The sequence below is a fragment of the Emys orbicularis genome, chromosome 13 (assembly GCF_028017835.1).
Source record: "Emys orbicularis isolate rEmyOrb1 chromosome 13, rEmyOrb1.hap1, whole genome shotgun sequence".
Classification (NCBI taxonomy): Eukaryota; Metazoa; Chordata; order Testudines; family Emydidae; genus Emys; species Emys orbicularis.
The window spans coordinates 34,016,228-34,040,978 of record NC_088695.1 but is presented as its reverse complement, the minus strand read 5'-3'; the positions used below and the strand labels follow the sequence as shown (position 1 = coordinate 34,040,978).

General features: G+C 40.7%; 1 protein-coding gene across 2 annotated transcripts; it reads left to right on the top strand.

Annotated features, from left to right (window-relative positions):
* The first annotated feature begins 931 nt into the window (after nt 1-931).
* Nucleotides 932-24,484, top strand: MFSD11 (major facilitator superfamily domain containing 11). Of its 2 annotated transcripts, XM_065415821.1 has the most exons (13): nt 932-1,102; nt 3,389-3,444; nt 4,252-4,359; nt 4,840-4,919; nt 5,022-5,118; nt 5,571-5,629; nt 8,900-9,044; nt 10,419-10,459; nt 11,617-11,682; nt 18,471-18,596; nt 20,010-20,184; nt 21,686-21,821; nt 24,320-24,484. In XM_065415821.1, exons 1-13 carry the CDS (start codon nt 1,007-1,009, stop codon nt 24,482-24,484), a joined length of 1,350 nt encoding a protein of 449 aa, XP_065271893.1. In that variant the 5' UTR covers nt 932-1,006. The 2 variants fall into 2 exon arrangements, with proteins under 2 accessions (XP_065271893.1, XP_065271894.1); XM_065415822.1 differs by lacking the exons at nt 5,022-5,118; nt 5,571-5,629 and having other exon boundaries at nt 938-1,102.
* The last annotated feature ends 267 nt before the right edge of the window (nt 24,485-24,751 follow it).

Genomic DNA, 24,751 nt, shown 5'->3' with positions numbered 1-24,751 from the left:
AAATTACAAAACTCAATACATAAATATATTAGCAATTAAATAATAGGTTTTATGTTGGAAGGATTTCAAGGCAAAATATTGAGTGATTGTAGAGGCAGCTATTTCACTTCCTTTTCAGAGTGAATGAGCGACAGACGGAAACAGTGAGAGAGACTGTGCATGTGTGTCAGTGACAATGAAATATTTCCTTTCCTTTCTTTTCTGCTGTGTTTACTGAAAGGACCCCCTGAGCTTTTCAGTCTTCATTTATGAATGCTTTTTGCCTGACTGAAAGCAGTAGGTGACAGTTTTCTTAAAAGACTTTCTGAGAGATTTGGTTTCTTGCCCAAAGTATTATCGTCTAAAGGTTACAGAATATTATTTACAGTAACCACAAACATACTATTGTTATTTTAAGTAATATTGTAGATTTACACTTTTTTTAAGTCGTAGAAATGCTGAAACTGCATTTCCCAGAGTGCACGAGGGTGTTCTAGCCTGATCAGTCAGCTGACCTGGATTGTGAAATATTCCTTATTTCCTGTTCAGCATGAATGGACATGGCTTGTGTTTATGAGTGTCTTTTCTTTCCTTTGTCAGGTGATTTAATGTCTTTTGACTAAAATCTGATTCAGAGCAATGGTGGCGAGGAAGTGAGCTGATTTACTAACTTAGCGGGTGGGAAACTACTTCTAGGGCGAAGGGATGTCATGAAGAAATAATATACTGCACTCTGCATATCTTCATATGAAAGGATCTGAATAATCTTCACAACTCGTACTAAACCTTTGACTTGTTTTTTTTCCAGTGTTGTTGTTTTTTTCTTTATTTTATTTACAGTGGAAACTAGACCTCTTGGCTTGCCAGTGAATACTTCCTAACACTTAACGATTAGTTTAAAATAACTTGTGTTTGTGAAGGGTTTTTTTCTTGTGTTTTTTTTTTTTTGCAGAACTTAAAAGGGAGCTTTAAAAGGAAAATAGAACTTCTCCGGACTGAAGAGGACAACTTCCTAAGAAAAAACAAAATGTCTCCTAAATCGAAAAAGCTTTTTAACATAATTATGTTAGGAGTTGCTTTTATGTTTATGTTTACTGCCTTCCAAACGTGTGGAAATGTTGCGGTAAGTGCAAATATCAAAACACTCCACATCCTCACCTTTCTTTCTGACATCCCAATTTTAAGGGTTGTTTTGTTTAGGGATCTAAGGTGCATGATAGCATTAAATTTTATCTTTTTGTGTTTCTCTTGATTTAGTATTTGCACAGGTACTTAAGTAATCTGTTTCTTTAGAGAGTATAGCAGTGAAACAGTAATGGTATGAGACAACCCATGGTTGCTTAGAAAAAAATTAAGTTAATTAAACACATTCATCTTAATAATATCTGTTCTGGCAATTATCTGTCCAGCAATTGAATTAAACTGGATCTTGTCATGTTTCTGAGCTTTTTTATAATTTCGCTTTAAAACATATGACCAGGATGCTATTATTTGTAACTTTTTGTCACCTAATTTCTCCTGGTTAATTAATCTTCCTTAATCTCACATTTTCACTGTAATGACAAACTGGAGATTGAAGGGGTATGAATACAGTATCTGGCAAGTGGTCTTACTGTCACAACTGACACTGCCAAGTCACTTTACATCTCACTAAATAATTTACTGCTAGTCTCTCTCTCCTTTACTGCAGGCAAATTGGACATAAAAATAATTAAATTTATCCTTAAAAGAAGACTGCCCTTTTATTACTTTTATTATTATAATCCTGTGTTTTCTATATTTAGAGACTCTCTTTTCTTATTTTCAGGAGGAATTCCTGTTTGTAGATGTATAAAGGTTGCTTTACCATGTTGTATGGTTAATTTATAGTAGAGGAGGCTGATCTTGTGGCTAAAGCACAGGACAGAGAGTTTGGAAATAGAGGTTCAATTCGTGATTGCTACAGAGCATGTCCATGGCTCAGTTTCCATTTCTGTAAAAATGGGGCTCATACTGCTTTACATTAAAGAGATGTTGGGAGGCTTAATTTGTTAATGTCTGTTAAATACTTTGAGATCTAAAGGCATTATAGAATCACAAAATACTAATTATTGTTTCAAATGGACAGCTTCACCCCAAGCATCTTTGTGGGGCGAACTTTTATAAATAAAAGCTGTATACAGTGTTGTTGTAGCCATGTTAGTCCCAGGATATTAGGCTACAAGATGCACAGTGTAGCCACTCTTTGTTGGCAGGAGAGAGCTCTCCCACCAACAAAAAACTTCCACCCCCAACGAGCGGCAACAGTAGCTTTGTCAGCAGGAGAGCTCTTCTGCCAATAAAGCGCTGTTCACACCGGTGCTTTTTAATCGGTAAAACTTTTGTTGTTTGGGTACGTGTGTGTGTTTTTTTCACACCCCTGAACAACAACAATTTTACCGACAAAAGTCCAGTGTAGACAAAGCCTTAGAGAGACAAGGTAAGTGAGATAATATCTTTTATTGGACCAACTTCTGTTGATGAGAGAGAGTTTGTCCAATAAAAGATACTACCTCACCCACCTTGTCTCTCATAAATAAAAGTGTCTGCAAGCAATACTCATTGTCTGGCAGTGAATGAATCAGGACTGAAGTTCCATAGTTCAAATTGCAGTTGCCCCGTGACCAAACCAGCATACCAGAAAACCAATAGACAGAGGGAGAGTGTAGGAAGGAAGGCCTAGATCAGTGGTTCTCAAACTTTTGTATTGGTGACACCTTTCACATAGCAAGCCTCTGAGTGCGACCCCCCCTTATAAATTAAAAACACTTTAAAATACATTAACCCTATTATAAATGCTGCAGGCAAAGCAGGGTTTGGGATGGAGGCTGACAGCTTGCGACCCTCCCATGTAATAACCTCACGACCCCCCGAGGGGGGGTCCCGACCCCCAGTTTGAGAACCCCTGGCCTATATCCACAAAGGGACTTAGTCCCAGATCCTTCTAAGGTATTTAAGCACCCTAACTTCTATTGCAATCAACAGAAGTTGGGAGCCTAAAAACCTTTGAGGTTCAGGGCCTTAGGCTGTAATTAATAAATGCGGTTTTCAAAGGCTTGTGTACTGCTCATTTGAAAAGAGAAAGGAGTGTAGAGTAATTAGAAAAGCGGATGGGAGTCAGAATTTTTTATGTCAAGTCCTTGACTCTGTCACTGAATCTGAACAAGCTGCAGTTTAGTTTCCCTGACTGTACAATGGGTGTAATAGTTACTTCCTCACATAGTTTTACAAGGTATAACGGCCATTTCTAAACTACTTTTAGTTCCTTGGGTATTGTTATTAACAATCAGTTCTAATTTTGCTCTTATGCTAATCTGTCTGTAGTTTTCAGATTTTAAAAAAAGTATAAAATGTATTTTCTGTATTATTATTTATAATTTTCTCTACACAGCAAACTGTTATCACAAATTTAAACAACACAAATTTTCATGGCAGTGGCTATACCAGGTAATTTACAATGATATTTTTGTCCTTTTGTTACTTTAAGAGGCATAGCTAGTCTTAATGAAATCTTATAGGGACATGGTCTTAGGTGATTGTATTTTTCTGCTGAACTTACACGTTAAAAACAAAATTATGTTATCATACTTAAACACAGCTTACTGGTAATTTTACACGTAGATCTTCCTATTTAAATGAATCACATTCATGTTTTGCACTTTTTCCGTGTAGGGAGAAACAATGCCATGCTTTGCTTTTTATCTCAGGTCATGCAGTCTGTGATGAAATTATTGAAAAGTAAAGCAGCTAGCTAAGGCGTTGATCCTACAAACTTGGACCTTTGTACCCACATAGAGCACAGGGTCTGCCTGTGCAGATCAGCTTGCAGGAGAGATTTCAACAGTCACATGGAAGGGAACACTCCAAATGATAGGAGGATCATCAGGGTATCAGAGCTGTGGAAACCATTTTTTTAATGTTTATTGTATTGTCATAGCAACCAAAGTCCCCAATCATGATCAGGGGTCTGTGGTGCTAGGACTGTGCAATCATTTAGGAAGACTTGGTCGCTGCCCTCAAGAGTTTACAATCTAATTTAAGATAAGGTGCAACAAACAAGGGTAAATAACAATAGAAGGGAAAGAGGGGCTAGAATAATAAGATCATGCAGTTACATAGGCTAGGCGATATGTTTGATGTAATAGTTTTGAATCATTTGAAAATTTTCCTTAAATAAATAAAATAGGCTACACTAGCCAATACTCTTCAATTTCATTTGAAATGCTTATTCATCTTTATTATTTATTTGTGTAGCATGGCCATTATTTATGGGGTGTTCTCTGCATCAAATCTTATTTCACCTTCAGTGGTTGCTGTAGTGGGACCTCAGTTATCCATGTTTGTTAGCGGTCTATTTTACAGGTAAGTAATTCATTTAAATCTATAGTTTCTGCTTTCTATGCATCTCCTCCCTTTATTTCACCTCCAAAAGGTATCATGTCGTGCATGAAATTGTACTGGCTGAGGAGGGCAGGGTTTGGCTTCTTGAATGATATCAGCGTTGATCTTGAATCACTTGGAATGTCACTTCAGAGCACTCCCTCCCCCAGAGACAGTGACCATGTTATTTCCACAGCATTGGCAGGTCTGGCTGACCTTGGAGTAAAGAACCAAGATCAGGCCTCAGTCTAATGACTGTATTAGAAAAATAGCATTATATGTTTAGGGTAATAAAAAACTGTTTTGTTTCAAATCTTATTGACTTGGAGTCTTTTCAAAATGAGCTTAGCAATAAGTACTTGATTTCGAGGAAGCTAAGATGCAAATCTGATTGTTAAAAAAGCATAATCAGCATAACATTGCCCACATTAAATTTGAATATAATTCATTGTTATATTTTAGCATATACATTGCGGTTTTTATCCAGCCTTTCACATGGTCCTTCTACACTGCTTCTGTTTTCATTGGGATAGCAGCTGCTGGTAAGTATTGCACTTAGTGTTTATCTGCTTGTACTTCTTCACTACATTTCTCTCTCAACTATTTTTCCTCCTTTCTCAGCAACTTTTTTACTTGAATTTCAGTACTTTGGACTGCACAGGGAAATTGCCTGACGATAAATTCAGATGAAAACACTATTGGGAGAAACAGTGGAATCTTCTGGGCACTTTTACAGTCCAGGTAACTTCCCTTTATTAAATCTTTCCCTTTGGTTACACGCACCCTGTACTTGCTGTGTTGTTCAGTGAGGGTGCAAGGGAGACTTTTGTCTCAGACAGTACTTCAGAGTGATGCTCCACAGACTATGAAACGAAAGGAAAAGCTGGAGGTGACGTTGCTGATATTGAGCAATGCTTAATGGTAAATAGGAGTTATATATGGCAGGTCTTTCCTCCTGATGGACTAAAGCTAATGTCATTTCTGATATCTTGGATCCCTTTGAAATGTAGAGCTGGCCTTATGAACGTGAATCCTCAATTTTGTTTTACATTTCTATGGGGCTAGCCGTTTGACTTTGACAGTGTGAGGACAGGCACCCTCTGTCTCTTTCACATTTACACCATATTCTTTTATATATAATTTGTTACCATAATAAATACTATATTCCTGTGTTATCCCTCTTTTGTTTGCAGCTTGTTTTTTGGAAATCTTTATATATACTTTGCTTGGCGTGGGAAAACTCACATATCAGGTTTGTATTACTTGCTTTGTGTGTAGAATACTTTGATGTATCATAATGTATGAAAAAATGGATAAAATAATGAAGTAGGAAGCAGCCATAGGCTATGTCTACATTACGGACCTTACAGCAGCACAGCTGTACTGTGCTGCTGTAAGGTCTCCTGTGTAGTCCCTCTATGCCGGCGGGAGAGAGCTCCCCCGCTGGCATAATTAAACCACCCCCAACCCAAGTATCAGAGGGGTAGCCGTGTTAGTCTGGATCTGTAAAAAGCAACAGAGGGTCCTGTGGCACCTTTAAGACTAACAGATGTATTGGAGCATAAGCTTTCGTGGGTGAATGCCCACTTTGTCAGGCACATGCGTCTGACGAAGTGGGCATTCACCCATGAAAGCTTTTGCTCCAATACATCTGTTAGTCTTAAAGGTGCCACAGGACCCCAACCCAAGTGGCAGTAGTTATGTTGGCTGGAGATGCTCTCCCACCGACATAATGCTGTCCACACTGCCATTTTTTGTCCGTGAAACATTTCTCAGTTAGGGGATGTTTTTTGCACACCCCTGACCAACAAAAGTGCTAGTGTAGACATAGCCATAGTTGTGACAACTAGAAACACAGGGAACAGTAGGTAAAATTTGTATTTGTTTTCTGGGGAGTATTTTAATTTTAGGCTTTGTCTACACTGGCAATTGAAAGACAAAACTTTTGTCATTCAGAGGTGTTAAAAACACACACACACACACACACACACACACACACACACATGAAAGACAAAAGTTTTGTTGATTTCAAGTGCTGGTGTGAACAGCGCTTTGTAGTCAGGAGTGCTCTCCTGCCAACAACGCTAATGCCGCTCATTGGGGGTGGAAGTTATTTGTTGGCGGGAGAGCTCTCTCCTGCCAACAAACAGCGCCTATACTGTGCACCTTTTAGCAGCACGGCTGTAGCTCCATAGCTGTGTCGCTGAAAGCTGTGTAGTGTAGACGTAGCCTTAGTATGTAAAGCCATGTGATACAAGAGCTGTGAATATCTTCAGTATTCCTGGCTGCTGTTCCTTTTGCCTGCTTTTAGGGCTCGTGTACAGAGGGAAATTCATCAGAATAGTGTATTGCAGAATTCCATAATAGCTTCCCATGTGAAGACTTTTATTCTTGAATAAAAACAACAAGGAGTCCGGTGGCACCTTAAAGACTAACAGATTTATTTGGGCATAACTTTCGTGGGTAAAAAAACCTCACTTCTTCAGATGCATGGAGTGAAAGTTACAGATGCACTCCATGCATCTGAAGAAGTGAAGTTTTTTACCTACGAAAGCTTATGCCCAAATAAATCTGTTAGTCTTTAAGGTGCCACCAGACTCCTTGTTGTTTTTGTGGATACAGACTAACATGGTTACCTCCTGATTCTGGAATAAGAATGTCCACATGGGGAGCTGTTCTGGAATAGCTATTCACATCCTACCTGTTCCAGAATAATATCCTGGTGCAGACAAACCCTCAGTGTCCCTGTCTTGATACAGATCATCAAGGTTAATTTCTTGTTTGAATTATAATTAATATTGTGGCTGGAGCCTTCCAAAACTATCAGAACTTGGAATGAAGTGCCCTCATATTCAGTGAAGAAAGTGATAGGTGGTCTAAACTGTAGGGCTCCACACAGAGCATCTGAGACCTGAGTTGCTGTAAAAAGGTGGAGGCAGGGACTGATATGTGGGTAGTGGTTGTCAACTAAGAAAAAAAACAGAATTGTAATACTAAATGGAGCTGATGATCCTGTTGTAAGGTGAATATGAGGAGGAGGGTTTCCTATATTATGTACTAAAAAAGAACTCAAAATATCTGATAGACCATTCAACTATTCACATCTTTAAAACATGAAGCCTTGTCCCTGTAAGACGTCCTTCCAAATAAATGGAATTTTCAACCTCATTGGATAAACGTTTTAGGAGGATGTTTCTGCTAAAGACAATTAGGAATGAAATGTTGACTTTTAAATAATCATCTCAGACTTCGGAGTTAGCACCCTCTTGTGCTGAACACGCCAGTTCACAGCTCTGCTACTGTACTATTGATTCAGGCTCTCTGCAGACTGAGTAGCACAGCCTAGATAAAAAAATAAATAAATTCAAACATCCAAAAATTAAAGCAAAAGCTTAAATTCTGCCAAAACCATAAATCTATGGAATCTGAAATTCTATGTTTCCTGATTTATATTGCTTCTGCTAATCACCTCAGATTACAGTGTTTAACAGAACTCACATTGAAGTTTTCCTTTACCTTTAAGTGAATTAAAGTCCCTTGAAGCATGTTGAAACAATTTAGGAGTCTCCTTCCATTTCATTATAAGGTGAATGTTCCTACATTTGAACATCAGTCCCCCCTTGCCACGCTTTATTTCAGGTTCCCACAAGAGCTGTTTGCACATGCACATAAAAGACTATTTTTAAAACTACACACAGAGAGACACATTGTTATTGATTTGGAATTTTACAGTTTTTTTTTAAATGTATTTTAAAACTTTTCTGTTCACCTTTAAGCCATTGGAGAAATAAATACAAGTACATAGGCAGTATCTTTAGGATTGAGAAGTGGGAGTCCAAAGGTTAGTTTGTCTCAACACAACGCATGATTAGCTGCTTCTCAGCAATTTTTTTGCCTGATGAATAGGGGAAGCCTCTGCACAAAAGAGTTTACCGTGCCAAACAAGTTGGTTAGTGTAGAGGGACTGGTGCATGGAACATCAGGTACCTTTCCTCCAGATACTCAGTTAACTTTTGTCAAATTCTGAGGTTTCAGGAGCGTATGGCGTTTGAAATTTATAGGTCTACCAGTTTATGGTATCACATGATGTAACATTAGTTCCAGGGGCTGGAGAGGAAGAAAGTTATTTCTAATCAGTGTAGAGGAGATGATGTAGCCTCTGCCCTGCAAGCAATACTGAATACTGTTATTGAACAGCCTCTGCACTTCCTTTTCCCTTTTATTAACCCCCACTTAGCCACAGCAGAAAGTGGTGGTGATATTCTTTGACCAGCCAGTATTCCATTGGCATATCAGCAATGACAAAGGAACTTGCCAAACATGTGGGGCACTTTGCCCCACGGATGGTAAGTCAGACAACACCACTGAAGTTAATATGTATTATACACACCTCTTTATAAACTGTACCTATCTTTAGCATGGAAACATCTTAGCTATCTGCACCATTATTTGTGGAGATAGTTTACTAGATATGAATTATTTTATGCAGACCTGTGTGTGACACCTTTTTGATTTTCCACAGAGAGTGATCGCAGGACTGTCTTCATTGCTCTAACCGTCCTCAGTCTCGTGGGCACATTTCTGTTCTTTCTGATTAGGAAACCAGAGGAGTCAAACACACTGGAGGAAGAAGTCTCCGCCACTGACGAAAGCATTGTAGACAACTCGTAAGTGCTTATGGCAATAACACATTACCATCCAGCCAACCATGTGTGTACCTAGTGCATAACGGAAAACTCCTTATTCGCTTCTCCCTCCGAACCAAAAGCATGTATAATTTGGATAGAAGAGTCCCTATAGCCATTAACTAGTTGATGCAATCCTTACTTGTTCTCCTCATAGGTAGTACACTTGAGCATGGGATAGGGCATAACAAATAGTGTATTTTCATTGGTGAGTAAGAGTCTTTGGAGAGACATCATTTATCTCCCTCCTCTCACTATTAAGCGTATGTATGTTCTTTCATAGTTTTCCTTGCCCTCATCTCCAAACAGTAACTATTGGTCTCCAACCATGGAAGTGATTTTGGGATAGAAGCAGAGCAGAGGGGGGTTTATGAAGGCACATTGGGGTCAGATTGGAATGAGACTGTTTACTTCCCTTCTAAAAGCACATTCTCAATGTGTGTCTCTGCAATAATTATTCTGCAAGAGAGGGCTTACCTCCTTATTGAGCAGCACAGAAAGAACCTTCAGAGCTCTCTGAGAATTATAGGAAGCTTGATTCACTATCAGAATTTGTATCTGGCAGTCAAGTGCCTTTGTAGTTCTAAGAGCTTTGTAGATCTCTAACCCTTTTATCCACACCCCTTACCTTAAACAATTCTTCCATTGTTCTTTATTAGTTATTTGAAGCTAAGTGGTTTGTAATTTTGATTTGCTGGTGGAGATAGGGCTTAAAATTCTTATTGGCAGGTGCTTTATGTTATGGGTCAGGATTTTCAAAAGCATCTGCTCATCAAGGCTTGTTGTATCAGTGGCAATGTAGGCTGATTATCTGGCCAACAGTTTTAAAACAATATCATGCCACAGTGGTAGGCAAGGGTTGTTTGGACAGATTTAATAACCTGTAGAGATCTGTTAAGCTATCAGTTATTATTTAGCTGCAGATCACTCATAAATGGTCTAGGTACCATGCTGATGTGCACATTAGAAATGCAAAGATATAAGCACTAATGTCTTCCTGAAATGATATTTTCAGATACAGTTATTTTATTAGCATAGCTGTAGGATGATTAGAAAAACGAGAGCACATGTAGTGGAGAGAACAAGTCTGATAAAGACAAAGCCCAGAGACATAGTGCTATAAAAGAGGATACTCTGTGAATGACATATACCCACACTAAAGGCAAATATCTTTTACAACTAGAGGGTTATTTCACAAAAATGTTTTATTAAACATATTAGTGTGTTGAAATGGCTAATTATGGGCAGGAAAATGTACAGAAAACTAAAAGATGAATTAGTCTATTTTCCAACATAATGGTAAAAGCATGGTTATCTCTGGTTCATCTTTCTGATCTTAAAAAAATATTTACCCAGGTCTGTCCAAAGCAAAGCGACAAGGGCAGTGGATGCATTTAGTAAGTATTATTGCACTTTAGAACCATCTCTCAAAAATATTACAACAGATTTATGAACTGTCAAATGATCCTATTTGTACACCACCATATATGAATAATTTTAAACAGAAATTTGGCTTCAATAATGCAGGGCAATAGACCTGCATTCTCCCCTTCCTTAATCCTGAGACACTTAATCTTCCTTGTTTATCACTCAGCTAAACAACCCTCACAGTTCCCTCATCTGTTCTTAATTCATCCAGTGTATCATGTAGCCCAGATCCTTCATATCCCAGATTAGTCCAGGATCTTTAGAGTCTTCAACTGTGGTGCCTGGTTTAAAGTGACATGACATTGAGGCAAACAGTAGGATGCATCTGTGTTTTGAAGGCTCTAGGCACCTCCTGGTTCAAGGCTCAGTGGAAAAAGCAAAGATCTCATTCTGTGGAGATTAAAGAGGATTGATGAGCAACTGTGCAAGTTGCTGAGTTGAGAGGGAAGCAAAGGATATTTGACAATCTCAGGACAGAATTGAAACAAGTCTAAGGAGGTGAAAAAGAGGGTTAACACTAGGAAGGGAGGACAGGGTATGAGAGGGAGAGATCATGGGGATGAGGGGAGGAAAAAAGGAAAAGCCACTCTATGAAAGTAAAAATGTTTTGCATTAAAGAAAGAGCAAGATGAAGTATAAATTATCTTTTGTATGAATTTACATCAACATTTACAATAAAGTTCAACAATTTAAAAAATAAAAATTCTTCATTCAGATACATGTGTGCAGCTCCCATTGGAGCTTATAATTAGTGGCACTTAACTGTTGGTATCTGAAAGCAGAATTTGTCCCAAAAACATGTAGAAAAACTCAATTATTTTAAAATAAAAATATTCTGAATTGAGATTATAAGAGTACAGTACATAAAACCACTCAGCCTTTAATCACTGGAAAATTTATTTGGTTGATTTCCCTCTCTACCCTGTCCCCCCACAATAAAATCCATTCAGATTGGACTTTTATGTTAAAGGCCCCCTATGTAGCAGCCTTATTTAATCAAAGAGAGAAAAAATCAGTGCATGGTTTGCATCACTTTAATGTATTTGTGCCTTTGGTAAACAGCAAAAGAAAGTAAATGTACCCTTAATGTCATTGAATTTTATTAATTTATGTTTTTTCTTTGCAGAGAGCTCTATTAAGCTATACTTCACCAAAGAGATTTTGCTCCTTAGTGTTACAACGGCTTATACAGGTAATGAAACAGGCAAAAGGACAGAATCATTTGATAGTGCCAGGGCATTTTATGGGACAATAAATGAGTACCCCTCGATCAGGATTATATTCCTGTATCCCAGGATATATTACTTTAACATATTGGAGTTTATTACCCTTTTATAGTATTTTTGTACTATGTTTCTGAAAAATGCTCTTCTGTAGATTAATTTTTTTGTACCTAACCCTGCCAAAATTATGGGATTTAATAAGAGTTGTTAAACCCAGTTTAAGGTCAACCAAGTTGTATCTTGGCTAGGGCATGGTTTATGAATCTGTTTTATTACACAGTTTGTCCCTGTTCATACTGGCCAGATTGAATCATGTTAGAACACAATTGAACTGCAGTGGAGTCTAATAATGGTAATTAAACTCATTTTTGTAGATGATGTGTTTAATATCAGCTCCATCAGACTTGCAATGAAGTGTAGGAGACTTTTGTAAGAGCCCTTGTCCTAAAACCATGTGTGCATTAGGAAAATGTTGCAAAGACTTCCTTCATTGCAGTCACTGGTTTGACTCTGTAATAGGGCAGCCCTCACGTGAAGTGCCCTCCTGCGGCAGGCCGCTACACAATAAAAACATAAGAACGGCCATATTGGTTCAGACCAAAGGTCCATCTAGCCCAGTATCCTGTCTTCCGACAGTGGCCAATACCAGGTGCCCCAGAGGGAATGAACAGAACAGATAATCATCAAGTGATCCATCCCCTGTTGCCCATTCCCAGCTTCTGGCATACAGAGGCTAGGGACACCATGCCTGCCCATCCTGGCTAATAGCCATTGATGGACCTATCCTCCATGAATTTATTTAATTCTTTTTTGAACCCTGTTATAGTCTTGGCCTTCACAACATTCTCTGGCAAAGAGTTCCACAGGTTGACTGTGCATTGTGTGAAGAACTACTTCCTTTTATTTGTTTTAACCTGCTGCCTATTAATTTCATTTGGTGGCCCCTAGTTCTTGTATTATGAGAAGAAGTAAATAACACTTTCTTATTTACTTTCTCCACACCAGTCATGATTCTATAGCCCTCTATCATATCCCCCCTTAGTCGTCTCTTTTCCAAGCTTAAAAGTCCCAATCTTATTAATCTCTACTCATATGGAAGCTGTTCGATACCTCTAATCATTTGTGTTGCCCTTTTCTGAACCTTTTCCAATTCCAATATATCTTTTTTGAGATGGGGTGACCACATCTGCATGCAGTATTCAAGATGTGGGCATACCATGGATTTATATAAAGGCAATATGATATTTTCTGTCTTATTATCTATCCCAGAGATGGGCAAAGTACGGTCCGCGAGACCGTCCTGCCCGGCCCTTGAGCTCCCGGCTGGGGAGGCTAGCCCCTGGCCCTCCCCTGTCCCCCGCAGCCTTAGCTCGCCGTGCTGCCAGCGCTCTGGGCGGCGGGGCTGCAAGCTCCTGCCGGGCAGCGCGGCGGCGTGGCTGGTGCCGGCGGGGCGGCATGGCTGCCAGTCCTGCTGCTCTGAGCGGCATGGTAAGGGGGCGGGGAGCGGGAGGGTTGGATAAGGGGCAGAGGGTCCCGGGGGGCAGTCAGGGGACACGGAGCAGGGGCTGGTTGGATGGGGCGGAGGTTCTGGGTGTGTGTGTCAGGAGACGGTGAACAGGGGGCTTTGGATACGTGTGGGAGTCCCGGGGGGGCCTGTCAGGGGGCGGGGGTGTGGATAGGGGTCGGGGCAGTCGGGACAGGGAGCAGGGGGGGTTGGATGGGTCGGGAGTTCTGAAGGGGGCAGTCGGGGGCGGAAAGTGGGAGGGGGCGGATGGGGGCGGGGGCCAGGTTGTTTGGGAAGGCACAGCCTTCCCTACCTGGCCCTCCATACAGTTTTGGAACCCCAATGTGGCCCTCAGGCCAAAAAGTTTGCCCACCCCGATCTATCCCTTTCTTAATGATTCCCAACATTCTGTTCGCTTTTTTGACTGCCGCTGCACATTGAGTGGATGTTTTCAGAGAACTATGCACATGACGCCAAGATCTCTCTCTTGAGTGGTTACAGCTAATTTACACCCCATCATTTTATACGTATATTTGGGGTTATGTTTTGTATCATCTGCAAGTTTTGCCACCTCACTGTTTATACCTTTTTCCAGATCATTTATGAATATGTTGAATAATACTGGTCCCAGTACAGACCCCTGCGAGAAACCACTATTTACCTTTTTCCATGCACCTGCCTCAGTTTCCTGTTTGTTTGCCCATGACAGACTCTCGGGCTTGGTCTACACTGAAAAGTTATAGCTCCATACCTGTGTCAGTCAGAGGTGTGAAAAAAATACATCCGTTACTGACTTAGCTATGCTGACAAAATGTAGACACAGCTATGTCGATGGAAGAGGGCTTCCATCGACATAGCCAACTTTATTCAGGGAGGTAGTGTTCCTATGCCAGTGTTTCTCAAACTGGGGTCGCCGCTTGTGTAGGGAAAGCCCCTGGTGGGCCGGGCCGGTTTGTTTACCTGCCCCATCCGCAGGTCCGGCCGATCGCGGCTCCCACTGGCCGCGGTTCGCCGCTGCAGGCCAATGGGAGCTGCAGGAAGCGGCGGCCGCCCACGCTGCTTCCAGCAGCTCCCATTGGCCTGGAGCGGTGAACCGCAGCCAGTGGGAGCCGCGATCGGCCGGACCTGTGGATGGGGTAGGTAAACAAACCGGTCCGGCCCGCCAGGGGCTTTCCCTACACAAGCGGCGACCCCAGTTTGAGAAACACTGTCCTATGCTGACAAGAAAACCCAAACTGTTTTTGTAGGCTGCATCTACACTACAGTGCTAGGCTGACATACCTATTCCAGTATAGTCTCCGTCGTGTAGATATACCTTCACTGTCTGAAACAAAACCTGCCTCTGGGCATAATTGTTCATATATACCAGTGCAATAATTCCCCTAAACCCTTGCAACAAAACTGTTCTTGACAAACTCACAGTAAGAATACTAATATACAACAATTTTTCCGGTCCTCTCTTCAGGAATAATGCCTCCAGATCACCCACAGAGAGTCAATAGTGGCACGGTGTTCCCATTTCCTTTTTGCTCTACTCTCCAGGCCATCCATCTGAGTGACCAGTCTCATGAACTTTACCACAGTCCTCAAGTCAGGTTGCCCACAAGAGAGCTCCTCACTATGTTCCACACCTCAGGACTCCCTGCCTGAGTCCTACCCCTGCTGAGAGCCCAACCTCTTGCTTCGAGGCGCAGCTTCTTCTCACCAAGCTGGATAGGGGTCACTGCCCAAGCCTTCTGCTCATCAGAGGCTCCCAGTTTGGTCAGGTCTCACCAACAATTCTGTTCCAGCTCTCTGCAGAACTCTGCTTTCTCTACCAGGTCTCCTATAGCTCTGTCCAAGCAGCTTTTTGCTCTCTCTCTCTCTAGATACTTCTTGTCTCTGATTCTCCAGGCTTTGTCTCTCCTGTTCTCAGACAGCTGAGCTTTCATCTGGTGATCACCTTCCTCTAGGGGCCAGGACAGGTGCCCTGTTTTAAGACCAGTCGGTGGTCAGCTGACTAGACATAGGTCCACACCCCTGAGCGACATAGATAAGCCAGCTTAACCCCCGGTGTAGAGAGCGCTGAGTTGATAGAAGAATTCTTCTTTCGACTTAGCTACTGCCTCTCGGGAAGGTGGACTAACTATGCTGGTGGGAGAACCTCTCCTGTTGCTCTAGTGAGTATCTACACTGAAGCGCTGCAGCGCCATAGCTGTGCTGCTGTAGTGTTTCAAGTATAGATAAGCCCTTACTTTCTTGGATTCTTATAACGTGTTTTCAAACTTTGCCATTTACCTTTAACACACTTTAAAAATTGGCTATTTTAGCCATGCTGCCTTCTCATCCCTGGGGGGAAACTGCATGAGAGACAGGAGAGTAACATTATTATAGAAATTTCAGTGTCATGCCTACTCACAGTACCAGAACAGTGGGAGAACACAATGTCCACCCCTTATGTTTGGAAAAAAAGTCTCTGTCAAAATCCATAAGGCTACCACTTTATCGTCTTTCAAATGCCTCCTTAAGACTTACCTCTACCGTATTGTCTATAAACCACTGCCAGCGGATGATGTCTAGGCTGGCAGTGAGCTGAGACTATTGCCTATTATTCAAAACATACTCATTTTACTGTTGCTTTGTCCTCCATCCCCTATCTGCATTAGTTTGTTTCATCCACTGGTTGTGTTTTGTGACAGGGGCTCTCTTAATGCATGTCAGTATACTGCCTAGCATAGTGCAGCCCTCTTAAGAGGTGCAGTACCTTTGGAAGTCGAAGGAAGGTAACCTGGTGCTACTGTGGTACAAAAATACAAAAAATAAGATGATGTCTTTTGATATCTGATTCTGCAATCCTTATTCAGGCAAAACTCCCATTGAAATCAATGAGAGTTTTCTGTAACTCAAGCCAAATTGGGCTCTTAAAGTAACCATGTCAGAAACTTAGTCTAGCTTGAAATATGTTGCTGCCATCTGGTGGCTCAAATTCACCAGTACCATCTGTATTGTAAAGTGATTTGGTACAATTCATCATAAGAGCGCCAAAAGCAGATAGTGATTCCGAATTGTTGTGGTCTGTTATTGAAACTGTTGGAAGTTTTGTGAGGCTTTACAGCTCACATACCATGTAAAATCACCTACTATTACTAGATCTTTATATGGTGTACTATATTTTCTGCAATAGTAAAGGCCAAAGAGGTTTATTTAAGAGTTCATTTTTGGCCTGGCTTTCTTTAAGCAAGTCTCTTTGCACTGTTGTAAATATACTTGCTATGGAAGAGTTGACATTTATAAAATGGACTCTATCTATTGAAAAGTCTTATTCCATGACTCATGGTTCTGTGGTCACCCTAGTTGGGACTCAGCCATATTACCTTCCCTCATGTTAACGACAGTACAAGGGTAGAGATGTACTAAGCAAAACATTGGTCTTATCTTAGAGTTTATTTTTATTTTTATTCAGTTTTAGTTAATTATAAATGTATTGAAAGTAGTAGTACATAGTAGGAGCTTAACTTGGAATCTGTCACTTCCTTTATAAGTCTTTAGACAAGGGCTCTTTTTCAGAAATGCCATCACTGGACCAAAAAAAAAAAAAAAAAAGTTGTTTTTCCTGCATTGAAGTCAGGCTTTAAAGACTTGACTATTTGACTGTTTCCCTGAAATTATATTTATAATAATTCTGTGGCACTTTTCATCTGCAAGAATTTCCAAAACAGTTTGAAAATTGAAATACATATTGTATTAGGGATCACATTGCTCATCATTAACATAGAGCTACCTCTGGGATGGAACACAGCAGCTGGTCAACATCTGCAATAACAATACATCACAGCTTAGGACAGGCAAAATACCATATCTTATTAGAACGTTAGGGGAAGTGTATTAATTAAACACAGCTATTTATTGAGCACCTTAGGTATTTTTTTAGCTGTAAAATATATAAAGTTTACTAAACAAAGAACAAAATTTGTGTAGGAAAGTGTTAACAATCCAAGGGCAGTTTGTCTAGTGGTTAGAGCATGAGACTAGTAGTCAGAAGCTCTGAGTTCTATTATTAACTCTACTTCTGACTGCTATGTGACCTTGGGTAAGTCACTTAGCATTTTATGGCCAGTTTTCCCCTCTGTACAATGGGGATAATAATGGTTACTTACCTCATGTTAGGGGTGTTATGAGCATTTGGGTTTTTTTGTAAAGCACTTTGAAGATGAAGAGTATATGCTAAATATTATGAATGGATATAATACACAAAATAAACAAAGTGGTATATGGTCACCACAATAGTGATGCTTCATGGTATAGGTGAATATTCATGCAGAATTTAACAAGACAGAAAAGAGTTGCCCAAGCGGAGATCTAGCCAGAAATGACTTTCTGTGTTGTAGTGACCTCAGAAACATAGCATTAGTGCAGCCCATGTCACAATACCCATTTTTGTGAAAGCCACTACAAGTCTTAAGGTTCTCACAGGGTTCCAAATTTTGTAATGTGCTTTTTTGAAGTGTGTGTCAATGACTGAAGCACTGTTTTGGCTGGTGCTGGCAGCAGGCCTTCTTAATATAATATTAAATGGTCATTCTAGGTGTGTCACTGGGGCTATAGGTTTGACATCCCCATTGTATAATCTTATAACCAACTTCCAGTTATATGTCATAGAATCATAGAATGTCAGGGTTGGAAGGGACCTCAGGAGGTCATCTAGTCCAACCCCTTGCTCAAAGCAGGATCAATCCCCAGACAGATTTTTGCCCCAGATCCCTAAATGGCCCCCTCAAGGATTGAATTTACAATGCTAGGTTTAGCAGGCCAATGCTCAAACCACTGAGCTATCCCTACCCTCCACATATTGTGCCACAGTATCTGAAAGTAGTGATACACAACAGGTGTGTGGTTATATTGTCGTACATTTATTAGGTGTTTGGTGGGAGGTCAAAGACCCATAGTAAAATCTTACTCCCATTGAAGTCAATGTAAGTTTTGCCATTGACTTCAATGGAGCCAGAATTTCACCCCAGGTGCAGATATGACACTAACTGCACATGTCATGGTGTGTGGGTTTTTCTAAAATAATTTATGTATTCTGACTTATGAAAGTCATATATTTTTATGGCTTGGAATATTCCTAAACTAATGTGATTGCATCTACAATCTTCATATTTTAACCATGTATTTGTAAGAGACAATGGTTAGACATAAGGAACTTTTGCATAATGATGTCTGAAATAATGCATAATACTACAGCTGTCAACTTTTGTCTGCCTTTCCTTAAAGGTCTGGAATTAACATTCTTTTCTGGAGTATATGGGACCTGTATTGGTGCTGTGAATAGATTTGGCACTGAAGAGAAAAGTCTTATTGGACTCTCTGGTATTTTTATTGGCATTGGAGAAATTTTAGGTGAGTCTAAAGAAATTAAAGTTTAAGTATAAAATATGAAGTTGTTGAGATTATTGAAAAGGTTGTTTCTACACTAATGAACAGTGCACCACACATGTCAGGCTTGCAGCAAAAGTTGCATATGCAAGAAGTAAAGTACAACTAAAATCTACTACAGTACTTGGCAGGGTTAGACTAGATGACCCTTGCGGTCCCTTCTAACCCTATGATTCTATGATTCATTATTGTGCTGCATCTTGTGTAGTCATTTACACTAGTACAAACTGAATGCAGAGAAGGATGTGGAAATTACCAGATAAGAGTCCTAGCATTTTACACCCATTTTGCATTGGTACAAATGACTATGTAAGATCAGAACAACAGTGAATCCAGTCTATAGTGTTAATAGGCAATTTTTAGCATTTGTACATCATGCTTTTATAGTTAGCTGTGTCTGATTTACATTTTGTATTGCTAAGTCTAAACCTTCTTTTTTATAATAAAAAGCTACGGCTGTATGCTTAGAGATGAAAGGCTAAACATACACCAAGGGTAAACTTAGTACTCAATTAAAATGATTGAATACAAATCTCAGTTGACTAGATCAAAATCTCCTACCCTTTGCTTACACTAGAGCATTTTGGTGTAACTGACACCATTGAAATCCCCTAACTTGTGAAACACCCTGAATCCACACAGGCATTCACACCACGGTTTAATTGCACTTGCTCTGAATGAGGCTAAGCACAGTATCATCCACCACTATTACGCTTCAGCAGGGGTTCTCAAACTTCACTGCACTGCGACCCCCTTTGGCAGGGGGACCAAAGCCAAAGCCCAAGGGTTTGAGCCCCAGGTGGGTGACCTGTAACCTGAGCCCCACCACCCAGGGCTGAAGCCCTCAGGCTTGGGCTTTGGCCCTGGGTCATAGAGCTCAGGCTTTGACTTCGGCCTCAGCAAGTCTAATGCCAGCCCTGGCGACCCCATTAAAATGGTGTCGCAACCCACATTGGCGTCCTGACTCACAGTTGGAGAACCCCTGCCCTTCACCATTGCAATCCCTCTGTAGATAGTAAGTACTGGCAGAGCAGCTGCACAATGCAATTAGCCCTTTCAGTACTGTCCCACAAAGCTCCTGCCCACCTTTCATGGATGGCTCTGACAGCCCAGAGAATTCACCTCTGTTACCTGTCAAGTTGCATCCCTCGCCCCATGGAACCAAGGTACCACTTGGCTGATCTCAGCTCTGCCGGTCCCTCCTTCAGGGTCTATTATAGATACATTTCTAATGTACAGTTTCAACATGTGCTGCCATACCTGACATTTGGATTCTTTCTTTACACTGTAAATATATGATTTAATGGAAACTTTTTAAACATGTTTCTTTTTTTGTCATTAATGCTAATAATTATGTATTCTTTTCCCCTCCTACAGGTGGAGGATTCTTTGGCTTAGTGAACAAAGATAATCGCTTTGGCAGGAACCCAGTTGTGATGCTTGGCATTGTGGTCCATTTTGTAGCCTTTTATTTAATTTTTTACAACATACCAAATGATGCCCCCATTGCTTCCTTCGAAGGAACAGATAATAGCGCTTATATGAATCCAAGGTACAAAGTGTTTTGTTTCTCTTGATCAGTGTAATTCAAAAGCATAGAAATGTGAGGCTGTCGTAAGGGCCTCAAGAGGTCATCTATTCCATCCTCCTGCACTGAGGCAGGATTAAATATATGTAGACCATCCCTGACAGGTGTTAGTCTTCCCGGTTTTTAAAAACCTCCAATGACAAGAATTACACAACCTCTCTTGGTAACCTGTTTCAGAGGTTAACTATCCTTATACAATAATTATAAAGTTTTTCCTAATATCTAATTTAAATCTTCCTTTCTGCAGATTAAGCAGATTACTTCTTGTCCTATCCTGGCTGGATGTGGAAAAGAGTTTATCGCTGTCCTTTTTTTAACAACCTTGGAGAGAAGCAGCTTGTTCTTCTGTTGGAAAGGCAGCTTCAAGCTGTTTTCACTGACTAGTGATCAAGACCTTACAGAAGGTTTCCATCCACAGTTCTCCATTCTCAGTAGCTTCAGATGTTATAGCAATTCATACCAAAATGTAGGGGGTTAAATGGCAGGTTAGAATGGTGTCAGTTCATATTAAGTGCATTGTTTGTGAACATTATTAATGATGATCTGAGAAATGACTTTAGTTATTGTAGATGCCAATGATTCCAGATATTCTAATATACCAGAGGGCACAACTATACCACACACTATGACAGCAATTTCTAAAGCCAATTGAATACTCATTGTCCAGGTCCACTCCATTAACTTGTGGCCAGATTCTGCCTGCCCATTACATGGGTACTCAGTGTTGGGGAGTGGGCATCAGAAGCTTTCTTGCCTTGTGCATGCATAACCCAGGTAAGGGCCAAGCAGAATTCTAATCTCTGTGGTCAGGATATTGCAGGGACTACTCTGTTTCTGTGCCCCCATTGTTCTATCATCTTGCTTCCCACACACACATGTGTGAAGGAGAATGAGTTGGAAGGGAGCAATCCCATGTTTAAATACAAGTAACTGCTAATTTGCCAGTGTAAGAAACTGTGAACATATTAATGGATTTGTGTTAAGCATTATATTTGAAATTTTCTGCAATTTGAAAGGTCCTTTTTAAGCCTCCCATATTCATACAGTTTTCATGCTCTCCCTATCCCTGGCTGTCAGATTTGTGTTACTACTTTTCTATTGCCTGGGAAAGCATTGTGAGCTCGGTGGTTGCAGACATTAAGATCCAGATATGCTTGCCCATTAACAGAAGAAGAGTCCCAAAGTGAGGTAGTTGTTTTAGCAGCTCCAATTCAGTGTAGGATTGACTGGCTGTAGTGCTGGCAGAAAACTTAGAATTTCAGAGTACAAAAATCCTGTAAGGAAATATTTCTACCACCCACATCAGTAATTTTCCATCAAAATTCAAACCTGAATTAAATTTTCTACTTTTATTTCCAAGACAAGTCTGACAAAAGAGTTTGTTTATATTGAGAATCTCTATGTGTACTAGTACTAGCCAGTAGCTGAATATCCCTATTAAAGTTGGTTTCATTTTTCCCTGCAGCAAAGAGTTGGCCATTTTTTGCAGCTTTCTGTTGGGACTAGGAGACAGCTGCTTTAACACCCAACTCCTCAGTATTTTGGGGTTCCTTTATTCAGAAGACAGTGCACCTGCCTTTGCTGTCTTCAAGTTTGTCCAGGTATTATCTTGCATCAAGTAGCAAAGTCAGACTGTGTATGTGAAGATGTCTTTGGGGGTATGTGAATAATTAGTATTCTACTGAAATAATACAAATTTTTTTAGTGAGCTCAATAAATTTAATACAGTAACTCCTCGCTTAACGTTGTAGTTATGTTCCTGAAAAATGCAACTTTAAGCAAAACGATGTTAAGCAAATCCCATTTCCCCATAAGAATTAATGTAAATGGGGGGGGGGGAGGGGGGTTAGGTTCCAGGGAAATTTTTTCATATATATATATGAATACAGCATAAGTTTTACTTATACAGTATAAGTTTTAAACAATTTAATACTGTACACAGCAATGATGATTGTGAAGCTTGGTTGAGGTGGTGAAGGCAGAGGGTGAGATATTTCCCAGGGAATGCCTTGCTGCTAAATGATGAACTAGCACTTGGCTGAGCCCTCAAGGGTTAACACGTTGTTAATGTAGCCTCACACTCTACAAGGCAGCACAAATGGAGGGAGGGGAGACAGCATGGCAGACAGAGACAGAGACACACACCCTGTGTGTGTGTGAGAGAGAAAGATGCGCATTGCCCCTTAAGTACGCTGACCCCACTCTAAGTACATTGCCTTTTTAAGTAGATCAGCAAGTTGAGACAGCAGCTGGTGCCAGCAAACTCCCTCTGTCCTGAGCCCTGTCATGTTCCCCCGCACCCCCGCTCTATGGAGATGGGGTAAGTGGGGGGCAGGGGGACACCCTGACATTAGTCCCACCCTGCCCACCCCCCCCGGCACAGCAAGCAGTAGGCTCCCAGGAGCAGCTCCAAGGCAGAGGGCAGGAGCAGCACATGGCAGTGCTGGGAGGGACAGCTGAACTGCCGGCAATTGATAGCCTGCTGGGCGGCTGCGGCACAGGGAACTTAGGGGAGCGGGGAGCTGATAGGGGGGCTGCCGGTCCACCATGGTTCCAAGCCCCCACCAACTAGCTCCAACGGGCTGCTCTTTCTGCAAGCAGTGGACATTAAGCAGGCGACTGCCAAACAACGTTATAAGGGAGCATTGCGCAACTTTAAACGAGCCTGTTCTCTAATTGATCAGCAACGTAACAACGAAACAATGTTAACCAGAACGACTTTAAGTGAGGAGTTACTGTACTATCCTTCCCAGAAAGGATGGGAGCCTGTTCTGTCTTCTGTGCAAAAACTGGTTCAAGTAGTAGCCCTTGGTTCAGGAGAACAATATAAAAGTGCTGTGTTGATGTATTGAGCCATCAGGCACTCTTGGGTTTTTGAGTGTGAGCTATAGATAATGGTGGGTTCTGCTTTAATGTCTAAATGCATGTTCAGATATGCAGATTCTGATTTTTGGTTTAAATATTTATTTACTGGAAGAAGTCTTTGGAGATTGGGCAGTAGGTAACAGCAAATGTATTGGTTAAATGTTGGTTTCCAAGTTTTTAAAAGTTTGTACCACATGTCACTTGGAGTTACCAGTTGTGCCCAACACTTGGTGAGGGGAGCATGGGCATAAGAAGAATTGAAATGGTCATTTCACATGTCTTAAACCATCACCCCAAAATATTTATAATTAAGCCAGTTGTGGACTAAATTAGAAGCCCTTCACATAAATGATTGCTTTCTCCTATTCTGAATGGGTTGATAAACTAGCAGACATGGAGCCCAAGTGGATTCCCTCTAAAAGAGGAAACCTTTCTGGTTTTGAGCTTTCCCAGATCATGGATTGTGATAGTCAGAAAACTGAGGCATGAAGAGGTGACAAGACTTGCCCAGGGTCACACAATAAATTGGGGCTGGGAACAGAAGTGTTCTGATTCCCAGCCATGTGCCTAATCCACTAGATCACAGCTGCTGTGTTTGTAAGGACTTTATTATTTCCAATGATTTCCCAATGCACCATTCATCGTTTTGATAACATTATCCAAGATAGTTAAGTATTTAACGTGATGATGGGTCAGGCTAATTATAAAGGTTCTTTAATCTAGCTGGGAGCTAATGAGTATTGTAGCTTGAATCCTTAACAAGGGTGGAGTGCATTTAAGCAGCTACACTTGGTAGAAATTTGCAGTTATGTCATACATGCATGCCTCTGGTTCTGTAATAAAGTGCTGTAAAACTGGGAAAAGATTATTCAGGTTATTGTTTTATATACTGTACTCATTCCTCGGATGTGTTGTGCATGAGACACAGTGGTTTCAGTACCAGAGAATTGAATATAGGATACTATAAATATCCTTGTGTGTGGTGTTCAATTCATCCAATGAAGCCCACTTAAATGACAGAAGTTAAAACTGAATTTTCTGTGTATCAGACCAAAAGAAATACAGAAATATAGTGAAGCCTTTTTACCTTTAATATCTGATAAAGGAGTATATTTCTAAGAGAACTAAAAGGTAAATGTCATTCTGTATGCATGTCCGTAATGATAATCTGTACATAGAACAGTTAGACTGCATACCTGCTGTGATAGCCTTTGTTTTGTGTTTTTTCTTTCAGTCCATCTGTGCTGCAGTTGCATTTTTCTACAGCAACTACCTTCTTCTTCAGTGGCAGCTCCTGATCATGGCAGTGGTTGGGTTCTTTGGAACAATCTCCTTCTTTACTGTGGAGTGGGAAGCAGCAGCATTTGTCGCCCGTGGCTCTGACTACAGGAGCATTTGATCCAGGTGCTCCATCAGCCTGATGTGAGGAGATGCACAGAAACATATTTATTGAAATGACTTGAGAAGGTGAAAAGATCACATCACAGAGGCCGGGATGAAGGAAGCCTCTGTTAAAGCCCTTTTAGTGTAACTGATAGGAACAGTCATAATGAAACATAGAAAAACAAAATGCCAAAATGAAAAGGCTCTCTTTCTTATTTTTATCGACGTTGATGTGCAGGGTCACAAAAATCCCATATGAGAAAATGGAAGGAAAACTGGGGAT

Bases quoted from the DNA above. Each gene is read 5' to 3' on its own strand.
- MFSD11 (XM_065415821.1), top strand. From the start codon at position 1,007: ATGTCTCCTAAATCGAAAAAGCTTTTTAACATAATTATGTTAGGAGTT. The intron at 4,920-5,021 runs GTAAGTATTGCA...CTTGAATTTCAG, and splicing joins CATTGGGATAGCAGCTGCTG to TACTTTGGACTGCACAGGGA. The intron at 21,822-24,319 runs GTATTATCTTGC...TTTTTCTTTCAG, and splicing joins CTGTCTTCAAGTTTGTCCAG to TCCATCTGTGCTGCAGTTGC.